Below are 20977 nucleotides of genomic sequence, written 5' to 3'. Positions count from 1 at the left end.
AATTATGATGTTTGGTGCTGTATTTTTTTTTCAAACCCTAATGTTAAACTTAGGTGTAAAATTTAGGCTTCTAGTGTAAGATTTTCAATTTTCACAGGCTTCGACTTGCCCCATGAGCTTTTTTTTTTTTTTTGGGGGGGGAGGCAACGTTTTTGCTTTTCAAACTAACATAATTTGCTAATAAAAGATATTTTCTAAAGCACAACTTTCAAATCTGATGTTCAGTGCGTTGATCTGGTGATGACCAGGTATATAATCGTCCTGGGTGTTGTTTGAAGTAGGTGTTGATGATTGCAAATATGTTTTCTAGGCAAAAGTCCAAAAGCATCTCCCACCTCTCATTTGATTCCCCTAAACTGTTACTGTCCATCATATATTATTGATAATGTTTAGTACTATGAGTGGTACTACCTTGAAAAATGTCTCAAAAATACAAGATGCCACTTATATTCCAGTCTGAAACTATCAGACAATATTTTTAGCATTAATAACATCACAAAATAAATTCGTAACAAACCCAAATTGTGAAAAAATCACCCCGGGCAGATTTCTGGCTATTACTCCATATTTAAGATCCTGGCCAAAAGTGTCTGCTTTTGATATGACACGTCACATTTATTGGCGCTCCTTGCTCCAACTTTTTAGTTGCATATGCCTGGATTACTGACATATTCATGGGGTTGCCTTGGTAACATGAATGGTTGAATGGTAACTTTCATTTGGTGACTTCTTCGTTGACTGTACCAGAATACTACGTGGTTACTGTGATGAAATACCCTTTCCTGTCCATATCATCTCTGAAATTCCAGATAAGTGGACATAATTTCTCCAATTAATTGGTTGAAATGTTTAACTTTCCCTGATTCATCGTCCAAATCATCGTTTCATTCCAAATTGCAATCTTCAATATTGATTTCATGAGGTTGCGTCTGGCATCACTCTCGTTGGGATTATTCAGATTCATATTCCAATCCCACGAAAACCTGCCAGTAAAACTAGCCGTTGACTTCATCTTCTGACAAGTATCTGCTACTGAGATATGGTGAAATCCAGTTCCCCGAGAATAGCTCATCCGCCTTTAGATGGCATTTCCCTGAGTTGCCCCCAGTGGCGTAGCCAGCACTTTTACGAGTTTCTTGTACAAATACTTTAAGTTTTGTAGATGGCGAACCAATATGGATGAGTTGACGAAAATAATGTTCCAAGTTCTTTTTCACTAAATCAGCACCATTTCATTTCAGAAACAAAAGGGCAACATTGAAGCAACCATGCAACTGAATATATAACTACATGTATATCCGGGAATTAGAATTTGAATTAAAATAATATCTTAGTCGTTTACAAACCGATGCAATGCTTAATTAGCAAAAAACGAAACAAACAAAAACAAAACAAAACAAAACAAAACATAACATAACAAACAAACAAACAAAAAAAACCTGATATATATAAATCATCTTTTAAAGTATCCTTTACTTTTAAAAAGCTAATGGAGCTATATCTTACCGTGATGAATGGGGCAGCCAAGGACTTCAAATCGAAGTGCTATCCAATAATGCCATTGAACAGGTACGATACGCAAAATCTTGGTATCTATTAGCTCCTCGAATATAATTGTAACAACTGAATCGCAGTCAAAATTAGCCCGAAATACCTGAAATAGATAATTGAACACACACTTTCATAATTGTATACGCCAAATACAATCAATGATGTCAGTAACTATGAATGCCAATTTGTTTTGTGCATATTTGTTTCGCCTTTAAAAGTTTTAGGCCTCTTTACGTAAATGATTGATCATGATTGTGGTGTAGCGCCACCTTGTGTTTCGAATCAGACAGCATTTTGTACTCGCAGGGACAGTCCTGTCTCACGGCATCTACCGAATTTGACGAGTGATGAAAAGTACCCTGCAGTAACAATCCTGAACCCACTTCTATATTCAAACCCCGGAAAAAACACACCCCACGATCTCGCCTACTCTGTCTTGGACTAAACGGAAACTTTTTCAACGTTTGCCTGCATGACTGGGAACGGTTTAAGATTTACACACGTACATTTTATATATTACTCTCGTTCTTTAAATAATTTTTCAATCTTATTATTATCGCAAATTGTGACGAAAAAGTAATTTTGGTATATTTTGTTACGGCTCCGGTAAAAGTAGACTATGCCATAGTCGATTTTGATAAATAAAATGTTATTAATCATGATGAACGCATTTAGTTGAACTCGAAATTATACTGATATTTATTACATCAAAATACTAGTATAAAATGGTTATGAAAAAGTTTATATAATTATATTTGTGACAGTAAAAGTAAAGTATAAAATGCAACATATTATAATGGCATAATTATAATGACACTTCAATACTGAACAATTCTAATTTTAGAATCTGCCAGTTTATTATCCGAAAAACCGACTATGGACTTTCACTTTTAAGCAGAACTTAACCCCCTATTTACCCCGGGACTTCGTTCTCTAAAACACACTGTCAATCATACTTGTTTATCAATAAAATCTAATTACAAGACTTAGCATGGTGGTACAATACACGCTAGATGCGTACGTTCATCCGCCAGCACAAAAGCGCCGCATTCCCTAGATATTTGTGTACCATGTATAGTTAATGGTATCAGTACATGTCGGGAGGATTTAAACAATAACGAGATCTGGGCGACCAATCACAAGCCAGATTCATTTAAAGATGCATTACATCATGACCAATTTTAGTTAGGCCAGAAATTGGCCTAACTCTCCATATAGTCCCGTGTTAAAAAGTTAACTGCAATCCAAAGTCAGTAGTCCACTTGGGAAGCTAACAAACAGAGGGCGTACGGTGACTGAAAAGATCAGTTGTGAAAATCTATCAATTGTGCACACATTAATTAAATCAGAGTTTTAAGCTTAAATGTAATAACCAGAGTATGCACAATTGGCAAGTGGACTACGGAGAAGTCTACACTGAAAACAAAAGCTTGTTTTTCGTTGTGTTCTACTAATTTAAATTCGTAAAATAAACTGCTTGAGCGCATTCTACCAATTTTTACGATGTCTTACGATATATGTAACTAAGCGGACGTATGCAAGACTCGTAAATGAAGGAATAATAGTTGTTGAGTGGGTCCTACCAATTGGATTTGGAAGTTCTACGACAATGCAACATTTAGTACAGCATCGATAATTCGTAAACCCTGTCATCGCAGCATTTACGAACTCGTTGTACCATTTGGTTTTACAAAGCTCTGGTGGTTTTACGATGTTTTAAACATTCCCGCTGTTTCGATCATGTGTTCTGCACTCGACCACGCTTGCAGACGACTGGCCGAGTAGCGGTTGTGCAGCGACAAACTTGAAGGTGTAAAACTATGCTAACAGGTAATATTTCAAGGTATTTCTTTCAAAATGAGCACTAGATATTGTATTGATGGTGTAAGCTTCTTTTCTGTATGATCAGAAATGCTGTGCCACATGTACATTGTGGTCGTAAAGACTAAAAGTCACGATGCTGTGTCACATCGCATGTAAGCTTAAAGCTACATGTATAAGCTTACATGCGATGTGACGCAGTTATGACTTTTAGTCTCTACGACCACAATGTACATGTGCACAGCATTTCTGATCATACAGAAAAGAAGCTTACACCATCAATACAATATCTAGTGCTCATTTTGAGAGAAATAACTTGAAATATTACCTGTATGCATACTTTTCCACCTTCACAACCATCGTACATCACATTTGTACAACTGATTCGTTCCGCCAGTCAAACGAGTTCTAATCTTTGTTGAGCCTGTCCAACTAACCAATATTAGTTAGTTGAGCCTGTCCAACTAACCAATATTAGTAGGATGAGACATCGTTTTTACGATCCTATAGGTTAGTACGGCAGGTTTGAAATTCGTAAAACCCATGCCGTACTAATCATTTCGTTGGTAAGGCACGTTAGTTAAGCATGCCTAACCAATATATAGCATCGCTTGTCATGCCGTACAAATCATTGATTAGTAGAACGAGACATCGTTTTTACTAACTTTTACTTAGTAGAACTTACGACATTATGTTTTCAGTGTACGGTAAAAGCAACATCGTAACATTAAAACCATATATATACGACAACCTACCTTAGGGTTACCATCAGCATCCGTAATGTATGTCAGTGAATTCTTGTTATCTCCATATTGTATGCTCAATGACGTGACCCATTCATCAAACTCATTGCACAACGAACTACCCTGTGTGCGTAGTCCGTACACCTTGACTTTCTGTTGGAAATAAACTTGAATCCACGGATGTGTTGGGTTTTCATCTGCTGTTGACCAATATAAATCATTTCTGAGTCTGGCTTCTTTTGCAACGAAGTTGTATTCCTTCTCATAAGCATCAGAGGCTTCAATTTGCCCGTCTGAAAACATGCCACTTTCCATGCCTAGAGGAGCCATGCAGTTCACATCTGTAATGTTGATCGATTTAAAAACGTTTTAAAGACACTTAAAGATAGGACCTGAGAAAGCTCAGATTTTGTCATAATCCCGGTCAAATTTTAGGCCCAAAATTTATTCCATTTAGATGTTACGAGCGAAAAAGTGATAGCCCCATTTGTGGTATACCACACATATCGTGCCGTGTTTACTTCTAATATCAAAACGACCAGTGCAATTTACCTAAAACCTTTTTTGGTACAGGTCTCAATTAGAGGTACAAAACACAATGCTAAAAATCTGATCACCCAAGTTTTTTTGGCTAAATTGAGTTAAGCATGGGATATTGTTGCTATACATAGGCCTGTCATATGTATGAAAGAACAACTCAAATTCATCCTCTGTGTCTATTGAGCATGTGAAAAATAGCATGTATGAAAGAACCACCCAATTCCACGATTTGAGTCTTGTAACACATTGATTGAAAATCCAGTATGTATAAAAGTCCACTTGTAACACATTCATTGCTAGAGAGTGACTTTTGAAAAAAATGGGTTTAATAAAGGAAAGTGTATGGTTTATATTACATGGCAGAATGCCTCTCAACATTATACATACCTGTGTGCTTCATTTTGTATATTTTACTAGTGGTAATCTCATTCTAACATTGTTGTCTTTGTATATGATTAAAAAAACACCCAAGTCCAAAATTTAAAATGAACCCCACGAAGTCCCAGAAATACTAATCGTCATACCTAATACAGGTTAATCCACTCATTAGCACGTAAAACCTACCATATTGACCAGGTAAATCTAACTGAAGGAATTAAAATGATACACAGGTTTTTCTCTCAAAATCACTTCCCATGGACTTGGGTGGGTTTTGTATTCATATGTAACATAAATTATAACCAAAAAATAAATCTTACTAAAGTCTTTATAACAGCCAATAACTTCGAAACGGAGTGCAACCCACTCATTCCATTTTTTAGGTATGATACGCAAAATCCTGCAATCAATTTGTTTGGGAAGCGTAATATCAACAGCAGAAGATCTGTCATAGTTGGCAGCAAATTCCTGAAATAGATGTTGGGTATAGATGAATTTACATATTTTGATAAAAAGCAGGTCAGTTACAACCATACCCAGCAAACACACGACGTTTTACCGAAAAATTTGTAACATTTTTGAAAACGTGATGCAAAACATTCTAACATAATGTTATTTTACTGTTGACAAAATATTTTGCAAAAATGTTTGCCCAAGATATTCAATAACGTTTTAAAACGTATTCATGATCTGTTTATAACCCGACATTTGTTATTAAAAAATTTAGACATTATGTTATTAAAACCTTTTATAAAAACGTTTTTTAAAAGAACATTTTGTTTGGTAGAACTATGTATAATTCTTCCTATCTGTCTATTAGTGTTGTATAGTTGAGTTGACTTCTGACGTCATTGTCCGGTAGTATGCGTTTGCATCATCACAATTTCCATTGTGTTTTGCTTTGCAGTATGCGCGCACATCATATTTTGTTCAGGGTTTGTGGTTTTAAAACTCCCGCCCCATCACAATAAGGGTATTGAACAGTGTAGTGGTTGTATGCTGTTCGCTCGAGGTTTAAAAGCAAGGGTACCTGACAAAAATATGCCAGGCAAAAAAACAATGGACCTTGGCAGTGCCGCCGACAAGGGGGGGGGGGGGTAAACGGGGGCGTTACCCCGGGGCCCGGGCTCCGATGGACCCGTAAAAAGTGAAGAAAAAGATACTTTACTATGGGGCAGTAAAGGCAAAGAAAACGGACCACAGGGGCCCGTAAAAGGATCAGAAAAGATACCTTGCAATTAAGGCATATTTTCTTTGCTTTACTATACGGGCCGACAAAGGTCTCTTTTCTTAGGCCTAAGGTATCTCTTCTTTACTTTTTACGGGCCCTCCGACGTCTCTTTTTTTCTTTTTATGGGTCCATTAAGGTATCCTTTCTTTGCTTATTAAGCTTTTTTACATACTCACTAAGGTGTTTTTTCTTTCCTTTACGGGCCTAAGGTATCTTTTCTTTGCTTTTTACGGGCCCACTACGGTCTCTTTTCTTTGCCTTTACGGGTCCATTATAAGGTCTGTTTTCTTTGCTCTCTCACGGCCCATAAAAACAAACAAAATTAACGGGCCCGTAAAAAACAATGAAAAGAGACGTACATTTTATACAAAAATACAAGATAGCCTTTGAAGCATACACGCTAATAAATATTTCACTTGAATTTACTCTTTGCTTTTACCTTAAAATTGGCCATTTTGCAGCGTTTCGCACGGAGTTTGTTTCAATAAGTCCAATCTGGGAGCAAAAGTCGCTAATTCGAATTATACATTTTCGCGCGCATTTGTCGAATTCACCGGGTCATACATGGAACATTCTAGCTTCAAATTGGCTTTAAATTGGCATTTTTGCACTTCGCGTGGAAGTTGTTAAGAGAAACTTAATCTTGTAAATTTGTGCGCGCTTCTCGCGCATTTGTCTCCTTCAATGTTCATATTTAATTATTGGCAGCTAAACATGCTACTTTCGCTCCGCTGCAACATATGTTCAAGGATTTTACACCAACTTCCCTTCCCCATGTTACAAAGAAATTTATGCCACTGTTGCCCCCCCCCCCCCCCAAACACACACACACTTATGAAGTCCTGCACCGTCATCACTGATCACAGGGGCCCGTGCGTTCACATTGGCCCGGGCCCGTAATGGCTCTCGGCGGCACTGGACCTTGTGATGATGCGTCACAAGTCAGCTCACCTATTCGCCGTAGAAGTGACGTAATAAGATGATTAACTTCTATAGCAATAGATGGATACAATATTTGAATATATCGCCCTGCACTACAAACAGGTTGCACTCACCACCTGTGCATGTCTGCAATCATAGATTGAATAGAATACCGATCTTTTCAAAGATACTAATATTACAGGTGTGAGTGATCTGGTTCAAGCCTTCCCACGGGTTCAAATATCAATCGATGATCTATATATATATATAGTATATTCAAAGTGCTAAGGTCATCTTGTTTTAATAATGCGTCTCAAATCCCCCGTGAGCATAAGTAAAAGCGCCCATTTTTTTCCACATAGATGTTGGCGACCTTTTAAATCAAAATTAGCTTTTCTTTTCAGACCGTTGCCGACGTACAAAATCTGTATGCACTTTAATCAACACATAAAAAAACAACCATTTTATCACATTTTTATCAAATGACTTTTATTTTGTAGCCAAGATTTAAGAGTACAACCATGGGTAATTTCAATATCCTCTCGTAAGAGATGTGATGATGGAGGTAGAATTGTGATGATGGAGGTAGAACTTTTTGAATCACCTTTGTATTAGAAACTAATTCGATTCGTTGTGTCGGTTCATGTGGTCAAACTAAGTATAATACACAACACACGATGAAATAGTATAAAAGTATTTTTGACGTTTTTTATCATATAAAATGCATATAAAGCCTTCACAAAATGTAACTCAAAAACATTAACTTGCAAAGGTATTCATAATATTTTAATATAGAAAGAAAGGTGGTTTATGTACGTGCATTTCCATACCCTATTCGTCCAATGTCGTTCAACATTAACGGCACAGCAGTGGTTTAAAAGAAAAGTACCCGAATTTAATAGTTGCAGTTATTTGTATTGATTTGACTCGGAACCCGGGAGTACCAAGTGACTTCTTTGTTTATCTTCTATCCTTTTTCGTTTCTTCTTGAACTTTCGATTCAGTGTCTGGTGTCTGGTGTTAGGGCTAATTAACATGTCTTTTCCTGGATTGTGTTGTTAATACTGATATAATATTGGATGGCTGAGCATGATACCATAACATATTGGATGAGTCATAAAAATATCGGACGAGCCAACGGCGAGTTCGATATTTGTATGACGAATCTGATATGTTATGGTATCATGCGAAATAAGCCATCCAATATTATCATTATTAGGTTTTCTTAACTCCTAATAACCCTGAAAACATAATAATGAATGATATTGGTATCAAAATGTGCGTAAATAAATCATTCTTCTTCCTATGTTCATATTGTGAATGCAATAATATTGTCGGTCGAATGACACAATAATAACCCAATCATTACCTACCTTAGGGTTACCTTGATCATCCAAAATATATCTCAATGAATCTTCTTTTTCAGTTTCACCACATTGTATTTCCAAAGCCGTCACATATTCATTATACGCAGATTGTGCACTACCCTGTGTGCGTATCCCACATAAAGTGACTTCTTTACGGAAACGAATTTGAATAAATGCATTGTTTGGTACTTCTTCTTGCGTTGCCCAATACTTATTTTTGTTATTGAGTCTGCCTTGGGCGGCACTGTAACTGCTATCGTAAATCGATGATGCTGTTATTTCCTCATTGCCAATACGTCCATCTTCCAGACCAAGAGCCATACAGCAGTACTGATCTGTAAGTGTTGTCAATTAATATTGGTTAATAATATGAGCCTTTTTTTGTATAAAGGGATTTTCAGTGATTCCGCCAGAACAGAAACAAATTTGAAATGCATAACAGTAGTTTATACAAAAATAGTTTATATAAAAATTATATGTGTATAGAACTACATAAAAGTACTTTTTTGCAGGATAAATCTTCATTTTATTAAAAAATGCAGTATAAAAGCCTTTTTTGACTCTGAAAATTTGAGACTTCTTTGCAGTACGCTACCAACCGACGTGATAATGGTTAATGTATACAAAGTATTGGAAACAATATTTGAAAGTTGCTTTTGATTTAGAGTCTTAATATATATACGGTATTTATATTAGAGTCACGCGGTAGCTTGACCAGCAAGTTTAAAAAAAACGACTGATAAAGAAGAATAAACAGATGCACCGCGAGACTATATTTACACGGAACAAAACGCTATTGTTCTATGATATTTTTCGTTGGGTACAAAATATATCTAAAACCATGCTAAATCGTATTTACTGTCCAAAGTGTCATATTTTAATAACTCTTTATTTCAAAAAGTTACACGAATCTTACAGTCAATCCGATTGTTTGATAATAAACAAACATTCTTGCTTTATTTCACGCGGTATTTCATAGCCAAAATTAGTGGCAAATCATAGCTAATCATACTGATATCCACAATCTTTCGACACTGCTACAGCCATACATGGCTGTCACTGTCGCACTAATTTTTCAGACTCACTTTCAAATATACCCAGGCATTTTCCTGGATACCCTACATACAAAATCTGGACCCTATTCGCCAAAAAATCAAGTTTTTCACAATTCTTTTATTCTTTCCGGACCACAGCATATATTCATATTAATAAATACTTCACTTTCACACATCGTAATAACGGGACGTCCCCGTGGTGAAGTGGTTAAGGCCATGGACTTCTAATACCTTTATGAATTTTTGCTCAAGTTCGAAACTTCCCACCACTTTTTTTTAAATGTTTTATTAATCAATTTATTGTCGTAAATCAAGAATAACACCATTTCGAACATCCATTGCTATTGTGATATTATTATTTTTTTCATCAAACAAACATGTTTGATTTTTTATTCACATTTAGGCCTAGGCCTTGGGCCTACTTTCACAATCCAGATGCTATCACCATGCCTGACTATCATGGCATCTTCGTCATTTTAAACACCGACATTTATTTATTATTTATTTATCAGTGGCTCTGTTCACAGCTCAAACTGAAATTATATTTGATATAAATATTATAAATGAAAATCACAAACCGCGAAAGATCGCCAACAACTGCCGCTGAATATTGACATCGAACTAGATTTCCCAACAGGGCTAAAGGGCATGACTTAATTAGGGAATTAAAATCACAAACCGCGAAAGATCGCCGACAACCGCCGCTTAATAGGGGCATCCAACTAGATTGCCCCGCAGGGCTACAAAGAACTACAAACCGCGAAATTTGGATACCCAACCAGATTGCCCGCAGGCATATCGATTATATGGATATCCAACAAATTAAGACCACAAACCGCGAAAGATCGCCAACAACTGCCGCTCAATATTGATATCCAAGTAGATTGCCCGCAGGGCTATAAAGAACCACAAACCGCGAAATTTGGATATGGAACTATTGCCCCACAGGGCTTCAAAGAACCACAAACCACGAAATATGGATATCCAACAAGCTTAAACTACAAATTAGCTCCCGATAGAGAGCAGGACTTGATGAGGGAAATTAAAACCACAAAACACGAAAGATTACAAAGAACCACAAAGACTAAATTGCCCGCAGGCCTATCGATTATAAAGAATCACAAACCACGAAATACGGATATCCAACAAGCTTAGACTATAAACTAGCTCCCGATAGAGGGCAGGGCTTGATGAGGGAAATTAAAACCACAAACCACGATATTCAACTATATTGCCTCGCTGGGCTACAAAGAGCCACAAACCCCGAAATTGGGATATCCAATTAGATTGCCTGCAGGCCTATCGATTATTCGATTATAAAGAACCACAAACCGCGAAAGATCAACAACAACTGCCGCTTAATATTGATACCAACTAGATTGCCCCGCAATATAAAGAACCACAAACCGCGAAATTTGGATATGCAACTAGATTGCCCCACAGGGCTACAAAGATCCACAAATCACGAAATATGGATATTCAACAAGCTTAAACTATAAATTAGCTCCCGATAGAGTGCAGGGCTTGATGAAAACCACAAACCACGAAAGATCGCCGACAACCGCCGCTTAATAGGAATATTCAACTCGGTTGACCCGAAGGGCTACAAAGAACCACAAACCGCGAAATTCGGATAGCCAAGTAGATTGCCCCGCAGGGCTACAAAGAACCACCAACATTAAAACACGATCATCTGGGGCATTTAGACGCTTCCGTAGTATAGGCTGAAATATATGCGCATTTACCAGTTCCGACATGAAGTAGGCCTAAATCGGATTTACTCTATGTGTGTCTCTCTGGCATTGTCAACATTGGGTGTGTGTTGTTCATATTTACATTTTATTTACATATTTACGTAGCCTTGAATAATTAAAGTATATTAAAATGTTTATTGATCATTGTATACGCCTCTGAACATTACAGTCACGCGTGACGAGCAAGTTTTAAAAATAAACGACTGATAAAGTTTTGTTTAATTATTTATTGTCATGAATCAAGAATGGCAACTTCAAATATCCATTTTTCGTTTTATTCGTTTTATGGTGCACTTCATAACATGACTTTCCAAGCTTGGAGCTGCTTGGCTTCATTCATAAAAAGAAAAGAAATCTACCAAAAAACGTTGACAACGTAAAGAAATCAGCAAGTTTAAAAAACCCACCTCGGCTCACTTTTTGAAACTTGGTCCCATTTGAACACCAACAGCAAATCAGTGTTTTTATTTTATTTCAACAGAATACAGCGTTTCCAACAAGATTACAAACAAGCCTACTTGTTATTCGTTTAATTCAATCATTAATCATGATATTATAAAACAAAACACAAAAAGATATTGGCTTATCATGCAAGAACAAGATAATAACCGTTCAAGTCGTTCCAGAAAGCTTACAAATTAATATCGCATCTGCACATTAAAGATACATAACACTTCCGGAAATGTTTTAAATTGACGTAAATATGATAAAGTTTAAATCAGTACCTTTTACAAATGGGACCAAGTTTCAAAAAGTGAGCCGAGGTGGGTTTTTTAAACTTGCTGATTTCTTTTACGTTGTCAACGTTTTTTGGTAGATAGAGATATTACAGCTTCATTATATTTTTTGTTTTATTTTATCACGGCTCCTGTGTTAGGATTAGCTTATTACTGTCTGTCCAATTAACTTAGACACACGGTTTTTATTATATATTTGCAAAATATATATAGATTAGACAAAGTCATGAAGGAACATTTTTAGTGGATCTCGGACCTAACAAGATTTGTTGGTAACATTTTGAAATGTTTGTCTTTAATGCCGATTTTTATTCAATTTGAACTATATTTCGATAATAAATCGGGACCAGAGAATTATTCCCAAAGATTTAAAAATAAATAGTCCTATTTGCCTGTGAAAAAATATAGACAATCGAAATATTTCCACCGAGATTATAAAAGAATAGTCACTCGAGTGATAAATACACATCTATTCATGCGTATATCTCATGCAGGAGGATCGCTAGATGATAACCTGATTTGACTTGTTTTTTTTTACCTTTTTGCTTATAACTCAAGAACGGTATGTCGAAGGTAGGTCAAACTATACTTTTTTCTGAATCCTTGCAATGAGAGAAATAATTTGTGTTATTAACCAGATTTGAGCAACTTTGAAATTTGACCATTGTGTTGATCTTTAATCTTGAATATGGCCGGAGGACCGGGATTTTTTTTTTTTTTGTTAAATTTATAATGTGTTATAGGATAAAAGGAAACTAAAAAGGTTGGTTTGATAGAGTCCTGTGGGATGCATATTAAACCCTAGTATGTACTGGACTATAAAGGGTATACGACTGAATTTTGATTACCTATTTGTCCATGCACATAAAAATGATACTACTGTGATGGTGAATATAAAATATATGTGGCCAGCTCCAACAAAACCCAGAACAAGTCGCCAGACATGTTATTGAGCTTAAAGCCTTTAAAGATGACATTCCATAAAAAAATCTAATTTTGGAATCTTAATTCCATGGTATTTGACTATGGGACTAAGGGGACTTTCAAATCCTTGATTTTTTTTAACATTTGGCCCCCTCCCCATAGGGGTCACGTTGGGGTCAAGAGGGGTCAAAATGTAAAATTGTCCAATGTCGTCAAGAGACATGTCAAATTACTCGTCTCGTCCCAACGATTACGAAAATATATAATTTATCATACATTTTGAGCTCGGTTAATGAGTTAGAGGGTCACTACCGGTTAAAGGTCAACTGAAATCAAATTTTAAAACAACCTTCAAATTCAACAAACAAGGTGTCTTTGCACATAGATTACCAATATGGTTAAATATATCCAACATCTGTATTCAGTTTTGAGTTATAAGTTGTTTCAATCCGAGCGTAAGAAGAGAGTAAGTCCAAAAATGATAAATATTACAGATATTTACTTGGTTGATATACAAAATGATTCTTGTTGCATATACCCATGAACCCTGAGAAGTATCAATATTATGGGTTTTTTTTGGTTTCTTATTTAAAAAAAATTTAAACGATCATATCTCAAAATACCAAATATGGACTTGCGGTCTTCACTTGCTACTAAAAACACACATGTAGGTCAATATTCAATATTGAATATTCTTGAATAATTTTAAAAATGTCATGTGGTAACACTGCCTTACCAAAATAGCTTCTCTTGCGCCTTAGTTTTACATCGGTTCTATCTCTTGCGATGGCACTTTGTCCGCCATCAGTTGGCTCTTCGCTTAACTCCACTACAGATCTCCTTACAATTCGTTTTCTCTTGGTGACTACTGATCTTTTTGCAAGTCTGCTTGGAAAACAGTTAAATCATTAGTTTTCTACTAAGGAAACATTATTTTCTGCAAGTGGCGTGATTTTTTCATTGCGAGTGAAATGGCAAATTACCGATAGACAACGCCATAGTTTCCCTTTAAAAGAGGCCCCTCATTGCGCCCTCTTTTTCGCCTATTTTTGAAAAGTTGATCAAATATATTTTGATATGTAAAAAACCTTTAATTGTTAGCTTTAATAAACCAAAACAATTATTTCAATCGGCTTAAAACTTTTGAAGATACGCCCTTTTAAAGACAAGTACCCGTTTTTCACTCTATCCACGGATAGCTAACAGAGTGGTTGGGATGGGTCATGGTGTGAAGTGGTCTGCAAGATCACCAGACCTCACACCACTTGATTTCTTCATTTGTGACAAAATCCAAGATCTTTCCAAACGTATTACTGCTATAATTATTCGCAAGTATCCGGCGCATAAGGTTGGTACGCAACGCAATTGATGCAATGAGGACTAGGGCTGAAACCTGTATTCGTCAAGGAGGCAACAAGGTAGAGGGCAGAGCAGCACAGTAAACTCACTTCAAAAGAACCAAAGACAAACTAAACAGCCCTTTTCGGGGCTACCTTTTATTCCAAAAAAGATAAATGACTTATGTTGTCAATAAGAAGAAAGTAAGAAACATAATAAAACAAAAAGGCATAAAATAACCGAGAAATCATAAGTAATTGTAAGTACAGCAAAAGAAGTCCCATCCCACATCAATTTCGCCCAAATTAATGACACTTAACAAAATCCATAACCCATAAGCCCACCGGTAAACCCCATTCCCTAAAATAAAGTTGTTATTTTATAAAGTTATCATCGAGGAATGTTTTATATTCATGCATGGTATAATGTACTTGTCAATCTTTGAAGTAGCCAAACCTCCTCCGTGGACAGAGTGAAAAACGGATACATTTCTTTAAAAGGGCATATCTTCAAAAGTTATGAGCCGATTGAAATAATTGTTTCGGTTTATTAAAGATAACGGGCAAAGGCTTCTTTGCATACCAACATATACTTGATCAATTTTTCTAAAATAGGAGAAAAGGAGGGCGCAATAAGGGGCCTCTTTTTTGGGACACCCTGTATATAGACAGAGTTAGCCTAGTTTCGAGACTTATACGGCAGTGGCGATAATGGTGTTTAATCCATCGATAAAATCTTGACAATATGCTAATTGGTAAGACATATAATGACCAAAGAACTTGCGTTTTTCTGTCCAAGCTTAATAGTGTACATGGGGGTGGGGGACTGGGAGGTGGATCGGAAGCAATAACATATTACTGTGATCAGGTTTTGGTAAAGGTTGAAATCAGAAAAAAATGTTCAGATTTTTCAAACTTTCGGTGAACTTTTAAGGTTCTTTAGCCGGAAAGAAAAAAAAAAGAAAAAAGAAAAAAAGAAAAGAAAAAAAAAACACCTTGTAGAACAATGTGAAATTAATACAAGAAAGAAACAACAGCTCGGATATATTGAGAGCACTGTTACTAGCCATTAACCCATTACGAGGCCATCAACTTCTAAAACATTTAAGTTTTTTTCTTTAATAATAGTGAATACTTCTTTCTGCCCCGAAATATCATTGTTGGCTATCATGTTTCTAGCAAAACTTTCTGCCCTATGGTCGTTTATTTTGTCAAGAGCGATGATGAAAATAGTGAACTTACCCGGCATTTGCAATGTCTTCAGGTACAGGGTGATATTCTCCTTCAACAGCATTGATGATTGCGCACATCTTGTTTGCATCTTCCTTAATAGCTGGATCTACTGTTTCGCACATATCCTCATCTGTAGGGCAATCTGTGCACTCCTCACATTGGCCCTGATTTGTTGCCCAACTGTGTCCCCAAACGTTTATATTGTTTTTCTGCATATTTTCAAAAAAGAACAGTGTGTGCTACATACAAAACTTCCGTGTCTGGTTTAGAATCTTCTTAAAGTTTGCTATTTACAAATCATACAATCATAATAGTATATACACTTAGGGCAGGTTTCTCGAGGCATGGCCATTGGTCAGAGTTCTTGAGCCATACAACTCCAACATTTTCTAAGTTTGCTTTGAATCCCAACAACTATAAATCCAAGATGGCCGCCAATAAAATATGCAAAATCGGGCATTTTTTCTTTTTCGCTTTTATTAAACCCACGTGTACTTGACATCAAATATGAAGTGTCTAGCATGTTTAATAAGATAAAGTGTTTTTGGTGGAAATCTTACCAGTTCCCCAGTAGGAGTAGTTCTACCTCCTCCATTACCATTACCACACAGGCCACAGAGATGGCCCCGATAACCACTGGGTACTTTGACAATAACTGTTGAACGACCACTCCATTCTACCACCAAGTTAAAATCTGTCGTCAGGATCTGAAAGTGGTATTAAAACTACAACAATGAGTGTGATAAATATGACGGAAGAAGCAGAACGGTAATGGTTATAAAAATAGAAAACCTCGTAAAAATAGCAAAAAAGATTTTTAAAAAAAAGTTGAATATTATACTTTATCATGATGAGAAATTAAAGAAGAGAAATAAATGATTAAGATATATGTTTTCATTCATACCACCGATGATCCAGAGAGGAATATACTGTAGTTAGGATCGTAGAAAGGAAGGACTGCTTTACCGCCGTTGTTGACTTGAACATCTCTTTTCTGTGTTAGAACGATTGTCTGCAAATAAAACACGATAGATAAATACAGTCGGGCCTACCTTTCTTCTCTGGCACGATACTATACATTTTAGCGCGAGGGCGCATTGAGATCAGCAGTACATATTGAGTTTCGGGTTGTTAAAATTAACCCTTTTGAGCTGTTATAAACTGCTTTGCTTTTGTACTTTTATGCTGTATAAGTAACTTTTATTTACACAAATTATAACATTTTTTAAACCTCAGTGATTTGCATTGTACGCTATTCATAGGCAATTCGATGACCGCTGTGGATCAAGAAACACCATATGAAAAAACAGAGACTTGCAGCTAAGAAGCGCCCATCCCCGGGGGCACTTAACAGAGCAAAACCGCGCAGCTCCGAAAGATCCCTGAAATGTGCCAAAACAGAGCCCTGAAAGACCCCTGATTTTGATAATTTCAGCTCTAAAGGACCCCTTAATCGCTTGTTCCTCACCCCGGGGGGGGGGGTTCTTCAAAAAATTTTGTACGGGGGTGTGCCACGCAGACTTTCGGATGCTGACTTTCTCTATACCTACTTTTTGCTGTTTTTGCTACCCATCAGTATACCAATTTTCAAGAAAAAACACCCAAAAAGCACCAAAATTTGTCATAATTGGGCGCTTTAATGGCATTTTTACCCAAATGCGCCCAATTGGGTGCATTGTTATCCACTGAAAACCCACCCATCGATATACCAAAATCGCTGAAAAGGTACCCCAAAACCGTGGCACATTCCCGTATACCTTCAACCAGGAAGAACCCCCCCCCCCCGGGTTCCTCACACGACGATGTTCAACAAGAAAGCCAAAAAGGACACATGATTTTGACCGTTTACAGTTCCTGGTTCGGGGAGGGCATACCCACCAAAAAGTAATGATGTACCCCCGCACCCCGCACCGCCTCAACGCAAACTCTAGACACACCACAATATACCAGTATCAGATCCTAAATCAATACAACGGAGTCGACTGCCTTACTGATAGAGTTAACTTGACAGACAATAATTCAAATTCCGGCTACATGTAGCCCAACTTACCTGGCCATGAACTAATACCGTCACACTTCTGGTGAGGGCAACTTTGTTATTCCGGCTGGACTTTTGATTGTCAACAATAACCTTAAACTCGGGGATATCACTGCTGCAATTTTGTGTCAATACATATTCACAGTCGCCTTGAAAATTGAATTTCTTAGCGTCAAAGTTGAGATAATGTGGATCACCTGATGCTCTACAAATTAGGAGACCTAATGCATAACAAGAAAACATTATATTACGGTCATGTGTTTTTTTCCCGGATGTTTTCACAGTTAACCCAGGAGGGTGAGAGTTCATCCCAGTAATGCTGAGCCGAATGGTTACCACAAGCATACATCACCAACGCATGCGTGTTCGTCAACTATAGATTTAGTCTCCTCCGCCTTCACAGCACTCTAGTATGATTTCACTCACTATGTGTAGTGACTGGAGTCGCATTGACCAGGGGCGGATTTAGGGGGGGGGGCGCAGCCGGCGCGCGCCCCCTCTATTTTTTGACTAGCAAAGGGCGCTGGTACCTTAAAAATACAAAAATTATAAGAAATTAAAAAAAAGGAACAAATTCGGCCATGAACAGCAAACAATGGGCCAAAACCGTTGAGTTTTCGAGGGGGTAACCCCCTTTAACACATTTTTTTCGTCGTCGACCAAAAGGCGCCCCCTTTATCAAAAATTCCTGGATCCGACCCTGTTGACGGCGGGGGAGAATACTAGATAGTCAGACGGTCTAACTCCATCAGGCATATTATATAATACCTCAACAATCACCGTCATTCAACCAAAATATTACGACACGTGACTAACATCATATAGGAATGGCCGCTAATGGCGCCTATTGTTTAGTTTAGTTTTTTAGCTATGCAACATATACAAAAAACAGGAACCAAATAATACAAAGCATCAAATGATTTAACATCACAAACATGTACAAACTACACAATGCCATCCTAGATTGGAACGACAAACACGTCACAACAAAAGTCCAGATACGTATGCAGGCTTTTCCATTGGGGTCCCAAAAACAAATGACTGTGGAGTAAAAAATTAGACATTTGGACGTAAACCTGCATACGTATTGTCTAGACCTAGGATACATCATCTTAAATCGTGACGTAATTCCATTCGCCCTTCCCATAATTCAACGCTCCTTGGATGAACTCGTCATACTGAGCCATATTACGTAACATGGACTACAAAGGGGGTTGTTGTTGCAACCTCTCCAATTTTCGTTATAAACGTCATATATTTTTGTATCAAAGTGAATAACATATGTTGCTGAAAAGCAAAAATGATTAATAGTGATTGGCCAATCAAATGACACAAATCTTTGTATGAGTTAAATAAAAGAGGACATTTACTTATTTCACATTTAGGTCCCGTGAAACCTTCTCGGCATTGGCAGTAATAGCCCCCATCAGCATTGACATCATTAACACACTGAGCTCCAGTTTGGCATGGGTTTGGAGACTGTTCACATGGCTCTGAAAAAATAATGAAAATGTAAGTCAGAGGTATTGCATTACAAAAGGAGTTGTTCGTAGGTGAATCAACCTCTGTTATGTAATATGCCTATTACCTTGTGGGATGGAATTTAGGTATAAATAGAGAAACCCTAAAGGTGCGTATTGAGGTATTGTTATATTACTATTGTCTGTAGGCAGAGAAACCTCTGCATGGAATAAATCGTTACAGATGTTATTATTCAGGTCACGTTCCAACGCCTACAATTTATCGTCAATGCGTTATTGAGTGGAGCTTCATACAGCTGGAACGATCGGTGAACTCGGAACTTAAATTTTGTTGTAATTAATGCACTTCAGGCTTAGTCTTTCACATGGTATTTTTAACAATAGTAAAATTTAACTTTTTATATTAAAACCGGGTCGACACGGTTTTATTCAGAGTTCATCGATCGACTGCTTGCTAACATCTCCATGGATGTCAGCTTGTGTGTACACACATCGAGCGCGATGCTCTGTGTAGTATTACATGTTACGATCGGCGAGCGTAGTACACGCATTGTAGGCGCTGGAATGAAATCGCAATTTTCTTCGTTATACCTCATTTGTTTGGCTTGAAATTAAAAGGGAATAATGTAATCAGTGAAAACAAACATTTAAACAGGAATCTATTCTTTATGCAAATCACACATTATTGCTTTAAATTTGATGATATTTATCTAAAGAGTTTCTATACTTTTCAATGGCATGAGGATTTGGTCACGCTTGCTGGTCTTGGTATGTCGTGCCCATGGGTCACGTGCGTATTTTTCAACTATATTTCAATATAGTCGAAAAGTTTGAAATCTACACTGCATGTGTGGGAGATTAGGGTTATGTCTACCATAGGGCTGTGTAGATTTTAACTGGAATCAAATAGCCCAATGAAGTTCTTTGCCATACTTACTGGTACATGTTTGTCCATCTCCAATATAATCTCTTAAACAATAGCATTTTCTCACGCCGTTTTGAATTTCACAGATTGCATTTTCACCACATGAATGGTGGATGCATTCTATTTTTCCTTCTTTACATGTGCAGTTACGGTCGCAGGCCTCTTCAACAAATATTTCCTCGTTCTAAGTCACAATAATAATATGGAAATTGTTATGCGAATCAAAATAAATTATGCACACTATGTCACTATCTTAAGGCTACAAAAATAATTGCTTGTCCTCAACAACAAAAATGTTCAAAAGAATATCGACCCAAATTTTGAAAATTCTAGATTTTTTTTTGTTCTTCCAAAATATAAACATCCTGAATTAACTTGAATAAAATTATTTTTTTAATAGCAATGGATCGGATAGTAACGTTTGCACAGTAATTTTTGTGGTAGGGCAGAGGAATGTCCTTCAGATAGCAAATAGTTTGGATTTATTGAAATTCGCGATATAATACAAATTTCATGTCAAATTACTAACAATTGATTATTCTTTGGCTTTGTTATGTAAATTATTAAAAAACTGCTACAATATGGGTATTAATTCGGTCAATACACAAATCGAATGCTCTTCCAGCCTGGGGGGGGGGGGTCCATTCAATATCAATATATTTATGACCCATACAATCATCTCCTCCATAATTGACGCCTGTATGTGGGTTTATGACCAAATTGACCTCGTATTTGGGCAATTTAGCATAAAATTCCGAATTTCTGCTTGATTCGCATGAACTTATTTTGTTCCATATTTCACCAGATTATCTTCGCTCGCATTTATACCCCTATAAGTTTACTCTGTCACCAAAAGGTGCTAGATTCACTTTACTTCAAGACATTTTTTCCACCCTCCCCCCATGACAAAAAGAAATCTACGCAACTAGGGGGATGTTCGT

General features: G+C 36.9%; 1 protein-coding gene across 1 annotated transcript in view; it reads right to left on the bottom strand.

The window, feature by feature from the left end:
• The window catches only part of LOC140160832 (IgGFc-binding protein-like), an 81442-nt gene that overhangs the window by 12625 nt on the left and 47840 nt on the right, over positions 1-20977 (bottom strand). The window contains exons 30-40 of the mRNA XM_072184144.1: positions 20049-20220; positions 19001-19123; positions 17643-17851; positions 16497-16604; positions 16153-16299; positions 15602-15801; positions 13759-13907; positions 8559-8887; positions 5354-5501; positions 4128-4456; positions 1507-1654 (exon numbers count right to left, since the gene is read on the bottom strand). Of these exons, the coding sequence (XP_072040245.1) occupies positions 1507-1654; positions 4128-4456; positions 5354-5501; positions 8559-8887; positions 13759-13907; positions 15602-15801; positions 16153-16299; positions 16497-16604; positions 17643-17851; positions 19001-19123; positions 20049-20220 (2062 nt within the window). The remainder of the gene's footprint in view (positions 1-1506; positions 1655-4127; positions 4457-5353; positions 5502-8558; positions 8888-13758; positions 13908-15601; positions 15802-16152; positions 16300-16496; positions 16605-17642; positions 17852-19000; positions 19124-20048; positions 20221-20977) is intronic.

This window comes from Amphiura filiformis, chromosome 9 (assembly GCF_039555335.1).
Source record: "Amphiura filiformis chromosome 9, Afil_fr2py, whole genome shotgun sequence".
Taxonomy (NCBI): domain Eukaryota; kingdom Metazoa; phylum Echinodermata; class Ophiuroidea; order Amphilepidida; family Amphiuridae; genus Amphiura; species Amphiura filiformis.
The sequence above is the reverse complement of the archived record's forward strand: the minus strand, read 5'-3'. Positions and strand labels throughout refer to the sequence as shown.